The 14730-nt window shown below is 38.1% G+C and overlaps 1 protein-coding gene across 6 annotated transcripts in view; it reads right to left on the bottom strand.

The window, feature by feature from the left end:
• Nucleotides 1-820: 820 nt before the first annotated feature.
• snx19b (sorting nexin 19b) overlaps nucleotides 821-14730 on the bottom strand; it is a 58273-nt gene continuing 44363 nt past the window's right edge. For 5 of the 6 annotated variants that reach the window (XM_044119509.1, XM_044119510.1, XM_044119507.1 and 2 more), the window contains 3 exons: nucleotides 6544-6728; nucleotides 6029-6116; nucleotides 821-5520 (listed from right to left, as the gene is read on the bottom strand). In XM_044119509.1, coding sequence (XP_043975444.1) covers nucleotides 5397-5520; nucleotides 6029-6116; nucleotides 6544-6728 — 397 coding nt within the window. In that variant the 3' untranslated portion in view covers nucleotides 821-5396. Of the gene's footprint in view, nucleotides 5521-6028; nucleotides 6117-6543; nucleotides 6729-14730 lie in introns of those variants that run through there. The other variant, XM_044119512.1, reaches the window with a different exon arrangement.

Below are 14730 nucleotides of genomic sequence, written 5' to 3'. Positions count from 1 at the left end.
AGCAAATGAGGTGGATTAGCAGAGCTGCTAAAAACTGATGATGCTATTAAGGACATGTTGCTGTGGAATATCACCTCTGCTGCCTGGTAAATGAGCTGTTAACATGTGATGACAGTTCTCATTCTGTAAGTCTTCAGTCAGAGGTCTCCTCACATTGATTGCAAGACTGACTGCTATTGGACTACCTTCCTCCCCACAGCATCACTATCTATTCTTGGATGAGTTACAACAACATTTATATTCCCCTTGAGATGAATAAAGTATTGTTTAAACGGAAGAAATGTTTGCTACAGTGGATCATCTTCTGACGGTAGTAATAATGTGTGAAAGTAACTGCTGATAGATTTCTGTTGATTAGAAGGTATGGAAAAAAACATTTAGCCTGATTTACACGTGCTTTAAAAGCTAAATCAAAATGGGAAATCTCCCAAATTGTAGTTGTAACGAGAATATCTTCAATAAGATTTTGTCTTAGTGGTAAGGAGATTGCAGCAGGGGTATCAAACCACACTTCTTCATTCCTGTGTTCTAGTCCTGTACTTATCCTGAGTTTCAATATCAATCTTGGACTTAAGAGGATTTCTCAACAATGCATATTTGGCCTCCAACCACCTCCAATCTCTTGTGTAGTGTTCCAGGACTGGAGGTTCATAGAAACGTTTCAAGGGGAAGATTCTGCTTCTCATTATCAGGTGCTTAGAGATCAGCATTCACACATGCTTTTGTTGATGTTTCAATTCAAAACCCAAAAAAACCTTGTAAAACATTCCCATGTGCTCCACGAGCCAGGACGATAACAAATGCAAACAAATGCTCAAGATTTAACACTTCATGCTTTGGTAACTTTATTTGCAGACACCTGAAAATATTTACACATCCACTAATTGTAGAGCAGAGAAACACAATCCAAAGAAGTGGTCAACATGTCAGGAGTCAGTGGACCTGTAGCGTCTCTATAGCTGTTTAGTTTTTCATAAACAGAATATTACAGAATCCCCTTGACTGTACAAGCAAACTGTACTTTACTGATAATGAACTTTATAGGTCTAACTAAGGTGTGTCTGAGTGTTCCTAGGATAAGAGCAAAAACTAGATTTCTGATGTTGTGAATGTGAAATCCCACTCCCCCAAAAAAACAATTACTATTTTTATGTGGAACATTATAAATTTAATTTGGGAAGCAACTGCTCCCGTTACTGGCTTTAAGAAAGATATTAAGAAATGCATTGAATGTCTCCAAACCTAGTGCCTTACACCAAATGCAGGCAAGTGCAGAATGGGGTGGGAGGGTTGACGGAGGGAAATAGTGGGAAAAACCCTTCTCGCCTTCAAACACAGAAATGTTTCGGCAGCAGAGAAAACTTCTGACTTTAACTTAATCAGCCTGCCCAGTGCTGGACTAGATGCAGCCTGAGTCAGCTCCATGGCTCTAGGTCAGAACCAGATATCCTGATATAAAGAAACTGTACCGCAACTGTCAACGCAACGCTCCTCAAATCGTCGGTACCACCCGCTCACTGTTCTGCACCTTAACATAATGTGACAACCAGGCAGTTCACACCACTGCTGACATATTGGATAAAATCCACCCTGAACAAACAAAACTGCCTCTGTTTAAATATTGATTTAGTGAATCTGTGAGATTAGGGTAATGGACTGAGCTTAAAATCAATCACTGATTATTGGCTTTTATTTACTGAGATGTATTTGTGAACAAACCCAAACACAAAGATTACACCATATTGTAGCCATGGTAACACAACAATCAAACTACCACTAAGATTCTTTGCACTTTTACAAAGAAAACCTTCTAATTAAATCCTAAAAGTACAATTTATTTTTTAATTTATCTATACTGAAACCATTAAATAAACTTGAATAGTAATCGACTGTTACAGTAATCACTGTTACAGTAATCGACTAAGTGTAAATGCATGGATATTTCTCAAGATTCTGTTGAATGGGAAATATAAAGACAATAATTTATTTCTCAACCTTACAAATCTAGATCTCACAGAGGTGATATCAAAAAATTATGTACAGTTACAGACCTTCCAAAAGACTCTGCATGGCCCTGACCAAGTGAGTGACATTCTGCAATGTGTACATTATGCTATACAGTGAGTACAATTTTTACTGGCCATGTATTGGTAATTCATTGTTTATTAATGATTTATAGGAAATCAGAATTAGTAGATACATTCTTTAATTTAATTTAGATCCGCATGTAATTTTAAACAAACATTCATAAAATATGGTTGTCAAATAAATTCACATGCATCCTGTAAGCTTTCATCTGGTAACAGGATAAAACTGACCCTTCCCCCTCATACAACTGCTTTACAGAGCCCAGATATTTTTATAAAATGGGGTTTTGTTGAGAGGTTACACTGAGTCAACATCTCAGAAGCAGAGAATCCTCCTAAGGTTTTTGTTTTGTGTAAATCCAAAAGAGGTGTTCATTGAGGCTAAGGCTAACATATTTCTACTATCCTAAAAGTGTAACAATGTTGTAGCAGTTTATGCAATGCAGTTTTAAAAACATCTTAACCACTGTCAGACTTGCATTAGACCATTAATAACCTCAGTGTTTATTGTTTAGTACAAAAAAAGAAAACAATCCATAATGACTTTACCACGCAAAACGTGGATCGCAAAATGGATGCTACAACAATGTAGTGTAAATGTTTTACACTAGAATTGGTTTAGGACAGTAGAAATTATCTTTCTTCTTGGTCCTACTCTGCTGTTAGCTTATTAGTTAAAAGGAATCTAGATTTATACAAAATAAAGGCACCAAAAGAGAAATCCACAACTGTCAGGCACTGGTTACTTAGAACATTTTATTTTTTTATTTATTGGCTTTTTAACTAAAAACAAGTTAGTGAATTTCTTTATGTATTTATTTATTGTCAAGCTAACAAAGAGGATAAATCTAAACTAAATTGTCAGAAAGAGTTTGTTAGTATTGTCACATCTTATATTATGGACAGAAGTCAAGACTAGCTTAGTTTATATACCACACCAAATAAGCAGGTTCGTGAATACACCGAATAATAATAATTAGAAAGAAAAAAATCAATTAAAGGCAAAATGAAGACAACTTAATGAGCACAAAACACTAGAATGGTATTAGATCTATCACCAGCTCATGACGTTTTGAAGGAAGAAAACGAGCTGCCAACTCACTGAAGTTCCACCTGTCTCTAACAGACACATGAACTAATAATGTGTTTTGTAACAAACATGATTATATTATATTGAATTTTTTTTTCTGAACATCTTCCATCAGTACTAGTGGAAAGACAACATATTGTAGTCAGTTTGTAAAAAAAAAGAGAGAGAGAGAGAGAAAGACCTAACAACTAAAAGATAGACTGCTGATTGCAGCTATTTAAAATGACTGAAAAACTGAAAATGTTTCTGTCCATGGTGTGCAACTATAAAGTAGCAGATATGCACTATGCACATCTTTAACAAGTTGCCTTTCAGTTTTTCAGTTGAACAATGTTACAGCAGTCTTGGAAGTTGCAGGCCCTGTCCACAGAAACCCAAATATTTAGCAACACAGAGCCTAGCTAAGTACTGCTTTATTAATGCTATGCTAGGAATCTTTTTCTTGTTCTTTGTGATGTATATACTGTGGACATTAACACCACATGCTGGCAAACCAAAGGTTTCACAGCCTTTCCCATTGGAATCTAACAGACCATGAATGGTACATTCAGCTTTCTTTAAAAAAAAGAAGAAAAGATGGCAGTTAAACATTTTGTAAAGACTGTTGATGTGAACCAATAGAGCCAGCATGACTCAACAGATGGAAATGTTGTGTAGTATCACAGGTATCTTTTCACCTGATCAAACAATGGCAAACTCATCAATGAGTGATTGTAGTACTGTGAATCTACTACAGCGTTGTGTTTCAGTTCACACCCAGTTGTGTTTAATAAGTAACCCAGAGTCCTGTCGTGTAGATGTTAGCCTTCCATCATGCTAAGGGTGGCTTTACTTTTCTACAAACTCATGGCAATATGACATCTTTGTACAGCTGATATGGGAATATTGACTGATAACTTGCCAGTGTTTCCTCCCCTAGTTAGACTCTCACTGGGCAGGTGAAGTTAAACCTAAATGCCTAATGTTGCGTCACACTAGTGGTATGGCAAACATGACGCATTAGTATGTCTCAAACTTGTTCCAACTAGTGATGTTTTTCTGTCCTCCAATCACTGGACTCTGACGTGAGGCTCCAGCAGCTCCACCCTAACCATACCACTGTCCTATAGACGGAAGGGGACCCAGGAACACTGGGATAGTGGTTAGTATGGGACACTGTACAGAACTGTAATCTTCCCACCGGAGACGAAATGCAAGTGAACTTCCTTCAACATATCTGTACACAATGTTTCACCATAACTCAAGCACACATGTCTCACAACATTTAATAACTGTCGAATTATGACTAATTGGGTCTAAAAAATCCAAAGACCAGCCTGTGACCACCAAGGACACAGACTTTCACAAATTCATGTGAAATACCTTGAACGGATGGCAGCAAAGAACTCACATGTTTCATGTGGTGTATTTCTGCTCAGAGAGTTTTACAAGAGTCAGCGGTAGAATTACTTATGACCATTACATGTTGACACACCGTACATCACAAACTCTTTCAGAATGGTTTGTGGTTTTAAATGAAGTTATATCAATGTTGATCCTACACCTCTTATGTAATGTTTTAGTTGATGCCCAGTTTCATTTCATAAAAGGCCTTCTTAAACAGCTGAGACATGTGCTTGTAAAACCAGTACAAAAAAAAAAACCTTTTCTGGACAGCTCGAAACTCATCCCATACAGTGTGTACTTTTCCTCCACATTGACGCTTGATAGGTAAATCCCTCAGAAAAGCTCAAATTCAGGGAAATAAATCTCACATTTTGTCAGGATAACATATGAAGCCCTGGGGTGGAGAAACCGTCACATTGTGCAGGACAGGGATCAAGTATCTGAAGACAGTTTAGTTAAAGCTTGCAAATTATGCAGGCAGTAGAAGGCCGGATTTGGAGATGGAGCGAGGTTTTACCACATGTTCGCAATGGAACAAAAGATATGCTGGTCTGTGGGATCAAACACAAACCGGGTGTGGTTTACAATCATCAGCAGATTGAAATTCAGTGTGCGTGTAACGCTGTTAAATAACGTAACTATGTTACCTTAGGGTGTCACCAAAGTGATCTAAAGAGTTTAAAATGAGCACAGAAGAAGATAAGCATAATCATAAACAACTGTCACAGTCATGACCTGATATTACTGGAAAGGAACTTTTCCCTCACTTTTCACCAGCAGATCAGTTAGGCTGAAGGAAAGATAAATAATCGAGCTGCATTTGGGTTCACTTTTCATGCCAGCATCATTTCTGGCTTCTTAGAGAGAGTCTGCAGGAGGGTTCTCTGGAAATCTTCCTGTGGTAATTCCGGAACCAGGAAGTCCAACAGAAGATCAAATATACAGTAGACAAGGTGTCTGCAGAAACAAAACACAACTCATCACCATCCTATTTTAAGGAACTGTGTTTCCATTACAAATGTACTAAGATTTGTGTCAATATTCTTCTAAGTTAAAAAAATACACAATTTCACAATTGCAGTGGTTCCATTAAATAAAAGAAAATTATAAAAATCACACAGATAAGCTTGTTTATGAAATCAGTCAGTAAAAAGCAGAGCAGATGTAAACAGTAACATGATAATTCAGCCATCATTGGGTTGCAATTAAAAATAATATAGATTAAAATACTTATAAATTGGGGTTTTTGGTCGTTTTCTCACCTGAACTGTGAAAAAAGACCCATTTATACTGATGAACAAAAATCTGATCATTTCAGCTTCTACTCAATAAAGAAGATTTTTATAATTATTTTTTACAGAATTAACATTATAGTCCTTCTGATAGTGTAAAATAATATGTAAAAGCTAAGGAGTAAATGAAACCCCCAAACCATCATAGTGGAGGGTGTGTTGTGCATGTTTACCTGTTAATGTAAGGGTCTTGAAAAGAATCCAGAGCTGTCTGCCAGCTCAGCCTGTACTTATCAGAACCCAGCATATCTGAGACCAGATCTAAAGACATAAAGACAAGAAGATGAAGCTAGCAGTTTGTGATGACCAGGCATGAGGTGGTTTCCCACATCAAGATATACAAATTATTAAAAATTTCAAAAACTGACATTTTCTGTTCCAGCTGTTGAATTTCCTCTAAATGAGATTCCAGACAAAGTTGTAGACTTAGTGGAGTTTTTTCTGGTTATATGTACCATAAACTAACAAAGCGCTGTCTCTCCATCCAGCACACTTGTTGCTGCACACTGCTGGTCAGTTAAAAGAAGTCTACTTATAAGACTGTGAAAATAATCTTTTTTGAATTACAGAGTGGCACAATGACTGGCCCTCTGTTGGATTGTAGGCTAGCTCACAATTTCTTTTTTTAGAGTTCCTATAGAAAGGCTAATATGTGATGGCATGTTGAATGATCTCAGGTTCTGTATACCTGGCAGAAGTTTCATCAGACCATCTAAGGCTTGCTGCTTGCTGCTGTCTTTCTGCTGCTGGCTGCGATGAGGTGGCGGGGCAGCTGGCAACGCGCCTCCTGGCCACACTGCCTCCTGGATTACCTGCAGGTACAACACCCAGTACTTGGTGCACATCAAGTTGGCTACACTCACATCAAGCCATCTGAAACACACAGAAACAACACAACAATGCTTTGCAGTTAACACAGAGCACTGACTGGTTCAGCCATTGGCTAGACCAGTGTTTCTCAATTCCGGTCCTCACGCCCTTTGCCCTGCATGTTTTAGGTGTTTCCCTACTGCCACACACCTCGATTGAATATGTGGGTGATTAACAGGCTTCTGCAGCACTTGATGTTCATGCAATCATTTGAATCAGCTGCTCTGGAGTAGAGGCACATCTAAAACATGCAGAGCAGGGGGGCCTGAGGACTGGGATTGAGAAGCACTGGGTTAGACCCAATGGTAGGCTGAGGAAAAATTCCACTCCCAGTGGAACAATTTCAGGCAATTCCATATCATAAAGCTGTCTGTCATGTTAGAGTAGAATGAATCTGAAACCTGTTGAGCCAACCTGAATTTAGAAGTTCAACATTATGCCTGCCCAGACCCATACTCAGTGTTCCAGTGAGCTGGTAGTTTTACACGTAAGCTGATGTCACGCTTTGCTGCATTCCCACGGAGATTGGAAGCTATGAAATACCAGAGAAGCAGTCCTGGCACAGCCTTGTACAGGAAGTGGTCTCAGACTGAGCCCATTTCCCAAAAGTCTTAAACAAATTTAACATCTTATGATGAGTAAAGTAATAGGTCATTCATTGCTGGTAGTTTTAGGTCTCTTCTGTTTTGACCTGGCCTTCTTCCTGTTGGGATTTACCAAGTGAACAGTGGAAAGAGTCAACATGCTATCCAGACTTCAAAGAAGTTATGAAAAGAAAATTTATCTGAACAGCTCAAACAAGTCCTCACAGAACTAGATTCTAGATTTCTAATATACCGGTACTGTTTGGCAAAATAATTCATACTCTTTGACCTTCTCCACAGTTTATGATTAAACAATAACTGACATGTTTCATTCAGATTTTAATAGGAGTGTTACAGTAAACAAAATGTCATGGTTCAGTACTTTTTCAGTTGTCTTCAACAAAGAGAAAAATAAAAAGCGATCTTTATAAAACTAGTTGTTTTCCTCATTTAGCATATGATCAGTGGAATATTTTGAATAACTAATTGTACTTACTGTACAGTTTGATAACAATCAATGGGATTGTATGTGTGATTGAAGTGAAATTAGTTTTTTTGTAAAGTGCCTTGAAATGGTATTTGTTGTAAATTGGTGCTATAGATATAAACTGAATTGAATTAAAAATGAGATGGTAGACCTGCAGATTTCTGTGGAAACTGTATAAAAAAGTTTTATGGATATAATATTTCCAAATGGTTCACACAGATCGTTTTCCATCACCATTTTGTTTGTACTGACTAGTTGACAGGGCCATTCCCTGTCCACAGTTCAAAATAACTCACATGAAGTAAAGTTAGTATATAGAATCCTCCAGGGGATGGTGAACATACAATCTCTGCAACCCGAGCATGGAATTACTGTCCAATTGTAAATGAATTCTCATGTCACAGAGATTTAGTTTGTTGTTTCTGCTTCTCCAAGGCTGCAGCTCTTGATGTTCACTCACTTTACATCCACTCTAAGTGATAAAGTGTGTGTGTTTCTCTGAGAATTAAGAAGTAGTGGGGAATGTTAAACATCACTGTCCACATGCCTGGCTTCAACCAGCAATGATTGGAGTAGGTCTTTGTTTCTAAAGTTGATGCAAACCTTCACTACTGATATAGTGGACCCCCACCTATTTGTGGTTCAGTATTTGCAGATTCAAGTATTTGGAGATTTTTCTGTGTAACGTCTAATTATCTGTAAAAATGATCTAAAATATTCCAAACAAAATGTCAAAATACAGTGCTGGTACACTTGCAGTTTGCAGGTGTTTGCAAAACAGCAAACATCCCAATAGTCATGACCAATAAGCTCTTATTGTTTTTAGGTTAAAGGCACATAATAACTGACAGCTACAGTGATCTAAGATACTCAATGTAATCTGAACTCTTGTTTTTAATGCAGTCCCTTTCTTGCTTTTCATAAATATCATAATTACTTTATAAATTTTTTAAATGTTGTTCCACTTTTTCCTCATCTCAATCAACATTCCCTAAAAACTTTCTGTATATTATTTTTTGGGTTATTCAGATAATACATTAGAATATTAAGGTTTTAAAACTAAGTGAAAACAGGTTTATCACAGATAAACGCACTCTCTTGGCATTAACTGAGGAACTTATCAGTTGTGATAAGAAAACCCCCCATATTTTTAAGCGGTTTATATGCATTTTATTGGAGGTCTTTAACTAAGGGTGCATTCAGACCGGATAGTCTGGTAGACTCTGTTTGATTGGGGACTAAAATTACTACATTTGTTACATTTTCAGAACTCTAGTTTGCATTCACACTGCACTGTGACAAACTAACTGAAAACCTGTTCCCCCCATTGCTTGTGGTGGCGCTGCACCAAGACACCCTACGTCACAGTTTGATGATCGACTTTTGTTGTTGTCTCGTCGGATCTGTGGCCATATGTCTTGGACACTCTGGTGAAGAGAGGTGTGCAGCTGTCCTCTGACCACTAGCTGGTGGTGAGTTAGCTCTGGAGATGGGGGAGGATGCCGGTCAGAGTAGGAAGCCCAAATGTGTTGTGAGGGTTGCTGGGAACGTCTGGCAGTCCTGTGAGACAGAGCTCTAAGTCCTTTCTCTGGGAGAACTTTGAACATGTTCCGGAGGAAGAGGGGGACACTGAGTCTGAGTGGACCATGTTCCGTGCCTCCGTATCGGAACTGTGGCTGCAAGGTTGTCTGTGCCTGTCGTAGACACCATCAGTGAGAGATGCTGTGGGTGCTGGCAGGCGAAGCAGTATGCAGCTCAAGTGGTTGCTGAGGAAAAAATTCGGGTGTGGGTGGAGTTTGGAGAGGCCATGGAGAAAGACTTCCACACGGCTTTGAGGCAATTCTGGTCTCAGGAGGGGGAAGCGATATGGCAAAAACATTGTTTATAGTGGGGATTGTGAACTGCTGACCTCAACCCGGGACTTTGTTGACCATTCAATCAGCAGAACCAAAATGTTTTCACTAATGAGCACAGAAATCCCTTTTATAAGTTGCTGGAATACGGAATCAAATAGTTTGCAATGCTGGCCTCAGTGAAGCATATCTTAGGCCCAGCCCAAAGATATAATCACATCAGCACCTTCATGCAGGCTCATTCACACATCTGATCGCTTTTTAAGGTCCTTGCTGTATGTCTGAATGAGTGAGGGTGTGCTGGCCCTGGTTTTATTGGGATTATCGCGCCTTGGTCCTCATATCTGGTAAAAACACAGACGTGTGACGTCATGGGCTCAGGCCCAGATTGAAACACGCACGCCACGTAGGACTGACAAGTTTTATATATAGACAATTTTTTTTTTTTTTTTAGGTGTCATTGGCTCTAGTGGTCTTTATTTGATAGTGAATTGACAGGAAAGCAGGTAATGAAAGAAAGAGGAAGACATGCGGCAAAGGTCTCCAAGCTGGGAAACGAACCAGTGACTGCCGTGTGTCAGCCCTTGGAAACTCTGGTTTCTGGAGTTGTCACAATGCACAGAGGTCATTGCTCTGACTATTGTGTTCATGCAAAGCTCAATGTCTAAGATAAGATAAGATAAGATTTATTTGTCATTGTCATCATCAGATTACAACCAGATTGAGACTGTGCTTGACTCGAGTTAAAGTGCAGGTTATATACACATACACAACACACAATATACGTATACATACATAAAAAGATAAAGAAACAAACAGCACAAAACGAGAAATAAATAGACATCAGAAGATGGTTGCAGCGCCTGGAGGTGTCACAGAGTAAACAGAATTTACATTTTTAACAGAGTGATGTCAAGAGCAGAAGTTCTTATGCCTTTAAATTTAGTGCCATGATTGCCATCGGGTAGAAACTGTTCTTAGCCTCTGCTGTCATCACTACCGAGGGTCTATGCCAATCACCAGAAAGATTACTTTGCCCTTCAGATCAGGCAACCACACATGGATTTAGATCCTGAACACTTAATACACACAGCAGAGCACTTTTAACCAATTAAAGCTGACAAATGCCAAGTAATTATACACGACTACATGAGATTATGGTCCAATTGAGACCAAGACTGTGACCATGAAAACCACCAGAGCTGTTTTCCAGCTCCGCTCTGTCACAGAGATGTTTTTCATGCCAGGAAATTTTGGAGAAGACTGCCAAGTAATGTTCTGCTTTCTGCCTGTCAGCTTCATGTGGCTTATATCAAACAAAACATAAAGTGTTTCTAAACGAAGTGCCTCGCTGATTTGGATCAGCTCAGGAAGAGTCTGCAAATGGTGTGTATGTCACCATATTTTTTCAACAACCAGCAATATTTTCAGCACATGTATACAAATACCTTCTATACTGGATATAAGGAGAAGGATCCACACAATACAAAGGCCAAAAGAAAAGACATGAGGTGAATTAGAGAAAGAACAAGACGGTCCCATAAACAGGTATTGAATGAGTGCAAGTAGCACAAACAAATGAGTAATAAAACACAAAAGATAGCAGAGGACTCGAGCCAAATATCCACCTTGATATTTATTCCTCTAGTTCAGTGGTTCCCAAAGTGTGGGGAGCGCCGGTCACAACTGCAACCCAGATTTAAGAAGATCTGCAGCAACAAGCAGGCTCACCCAGCCACTAAAAAGATGGGAGGATTAAAGTAATTTTTGCACAACAAACCGTTATTTTAATTTCCTTTCCTCACAGGGGGCTGTTCATGTTTAACCCCATTTTCCACAGAGGCTTTTTTAAAAATGTATTGATGATAGCAAAGTTGAAATAACAGAAAAGATTATAGTACAATAAAACTGACAGCAAAGAATAGTCTTTTATTCTTTGCTGTCAGTTTTATTGTACAATAATCTTTTCTATACTGTAAAAGATTACAGTATAGAACTAAAAAAAAGCAGTTACACAAAAGTGTTTCACTGTAAAGATGGTTTGAAATTTGTTTTGGTTCATCCTGAAGTGGGAAATAAACTTCAGTGGAGTTTGAAAATTAAATATGTGTATAGGTTTATGTCTGGTTAAACGATGTGTGTGCCCAGTTGATATTTTTTTTTCTTTTTGGGGGGATGTTATTGTAATCCATAAGGATTACAATAAATCGCTAAAGCCCCAGAAGAAAATCTTTGGGAACCACTGCTCTAGTTAATTTCACAGAGCTTCCAGGAAAGAAACATTTTGTTTACAGAGATGAAAACTACACTGTTACGCAAAAACAAGGGAACAGATGGAAAAAAAAAATCATAGTATGCTGTAAAAGTAAAGCTCACAGGCCAGAGTGAATGATAGCAAGCATAATCTTCATCTAAAACACATTAGCTGTGTTTCCACTGACCATATAATTACAGAAATTGGAATTCCAAAAATAAATTTGCATAATGGAAACATGGCAATTAAAAAAAAAAGTTTTTGGATAGAAGGTATTTGCTGCTATAGAGAAGAGGTTTTTCATCTGTATTAAAATGAGTGTATTTCATAAAACTGCAATGGAAACATTTCTTTAGTAGCACAGAAGTAATGTGATCAACAGCCACCTGTTGCCACTGGTAGAAAATACAAAGCAGTCAACAGGAAGTGATAGAATGATGGCATGGCAGGTTTTTTTAGTGACTTATCCCATGAACAAAACTGTGTTTCTTATTTACAGGAAACACCATAATTGAAAAATTATATATTTTTTCAACATTAGCAGAATATCAACAACAGGGTTTCCCCCAGTGTGTTATAAGCCTGGCAGCATGCAATGCTTTACTAGGTACCCTGCCAGACTAAACGTTGCTTGTTTATGTTATTAGGAAAAAAAATATTTTAAAAAAACTTTTATTTTCTTTTTTTTCTTAGCCGGATTGCAAGCGTCTCTGTTGCTTTGAGCCAGCACTAAGCTAGCACTAAGAGGCTTCCCATCAGGGTACCCTACCCTAACCCTATACGAAATAGAACTTATATCTGTGTTACCGGTTGGCCGGAGGGATAGTAGTTAACGAACCAGCTCTAACCTCATCATGTAGGTTCAGCCGGTGCAGGGGGTGCAGGGGGGTTCAGGGCAAATACAGATGTGTGCTTTTTGGTCTGGGAGGGGGAACATTAATTTTATATTGCTAAAAATAATCTTTGAAAATAAAATATGATTAATTTTGTAATTGACAGGGCCCCATTTTTTTATTTCTGTAAGCAAAAAATAAATAAATAAATTGTGGAGGGGCCCCTGTTGGTCAGGGGCCCTTGGAATTGTCATAACGTCCCCCCCATACCCCTGTAACTCAGTGAGATGTTTTTTCACTCAGCACATGGGCGGGGCGTGGCCACTGGGTGATCAGACAAAATTAGCAAAAACTGGACAATCCTTGGACTAGACAATAAAAGGCCACCCCAAAATGTCAAATTTTGTCACAAGTCATAATGCCTCAGATATGTGTCAAGTTATGCAGGAGTGTGCCATTGGCATGTTGAATGCAGGGACTTCCACCAGAGCAGTAAATGCACGGCTCAATGTCCATAATTGGACAATTGGCTGTTTAAGAGTTGATTTCCAACAGACTGGCACTACTGCAAATCGACCTCATTCTCGTCAGCCATGTGTGACCACTCCAGCACAAGATCGCCACATCCAGCTCATCCATCTGCCGGATCAGCTAAGACCAGCGACACACACAGCTGATGATTCTATTAGTCTGAGGTGTGATGTGTCTGTTGTGCAGACTGTCTGTAACCACCTATGAGAACCAACTTGGTCAAAATCAAATTCCTCAATCTGACCCCTCTATCATGTTCAAAGGACTGTCAAGCCACTACAAATGGGCATACCACGATGTTATCAATTCTGATATGATGATCAGTAATTACTCAAAATATATTTTGAGTTTCTCTATATATTGGAAAACCCAAATCATCATACAACTCTCATATTTTGTCCTAAATTTGGTCCTAAATTTGGACAAGACGAAATTCATGGTCTTTGGGAACTGTTATAAAAATACTGAAATCCAAGTTCAAATAGAGGATGTAACTCTAGAAAGGGTTTTTTCTAATAAGTTCCTAGGTTTAATAATAGATGACCAAATCAGTTGGAAACCTCATATTAAGTATTTACAGAGTAAACTCAGTAGAAGTATATCCATACTGGCTAGAGCTAGACATGTATTGAATTCCAAATCACTTCATATTCTATATCATTCTCTGATTTTACCATATCTATCATATTGCTGTGAAGTGTGGGGAGTTAATTACAAGAGCTCTTTACATCCGGTAACCGTCCTACAGAAACGAGCCATTAGAATCATCCATAATGTTAGTTATTATGAGCATACAAACCCGCTCTTCATAATATCCAGAATTCTCAAATTTGACGAGCTTGTAGAATTTAAAATGGCCCAATTTATGTTCAAGGTATCTATAAAGTTGTTACCTGAGCACATACAGAACGCGTTTTCTGAAAGAGAAGGGGGGTATAACTTAAGGGGTCACTCAAACTTTAAGATTCGCAATTTTAGAACAACAAGAAAAAGTTTCTGCATTTCAATTAAAGGTGTAAAGTTATGGAACAGGTTACATGAAGATTTAAAACAAAGCAATACTTTAACTCAATTCAAAAGAAAGTACAAAGAGGTAATTTTCAATAGATACTCATATGGGTGACAGAAAGCAATAAGATGTGTATTGAAGATAATAACTTGGTGTAAGGGTTTAGAAAGATAAACCAGTATAAAATGGGAAAAGGTATGGTAAATGTTAGTAACTTCTACTTCTGACTGCCATCTTGATTTTGTTTTTGATTTTTTAATGACAGTAGGACTTTAAAGTCTCAAGTGTTCAGGGGTAGGAGATTATAAGTTCTTACTTCTTCCTACCCCATTTTGAGCATGATATGTTAACTGAAATAAAAAAAAAAATCGGTATTTTCTTTCTTTTTTATGCACTTCTTGCTACTGTGCACTATTTTATTTTTATATTTGTATCATGTTCAAATAAATTCTTT

This window comes from Gambusia affinis, linkage group LG06, assembly GCF_019740435.1.
Source record: "Gambusia affinis linkage group LG06, SWU_Gaff_1.0, whole genome shotgun sequence".
NCBI lineage: Eukaryota > Metazoa > Chordata > Actinopteri > Cyprinodontiformes > Poeciliidae > Gambusia > Gambusia affinis.
The sequence above is the reverse complement of the archived record's forward strand: the minus strand, read 5'-3'. Positions and strand labels throughout refer to the sequence as shown.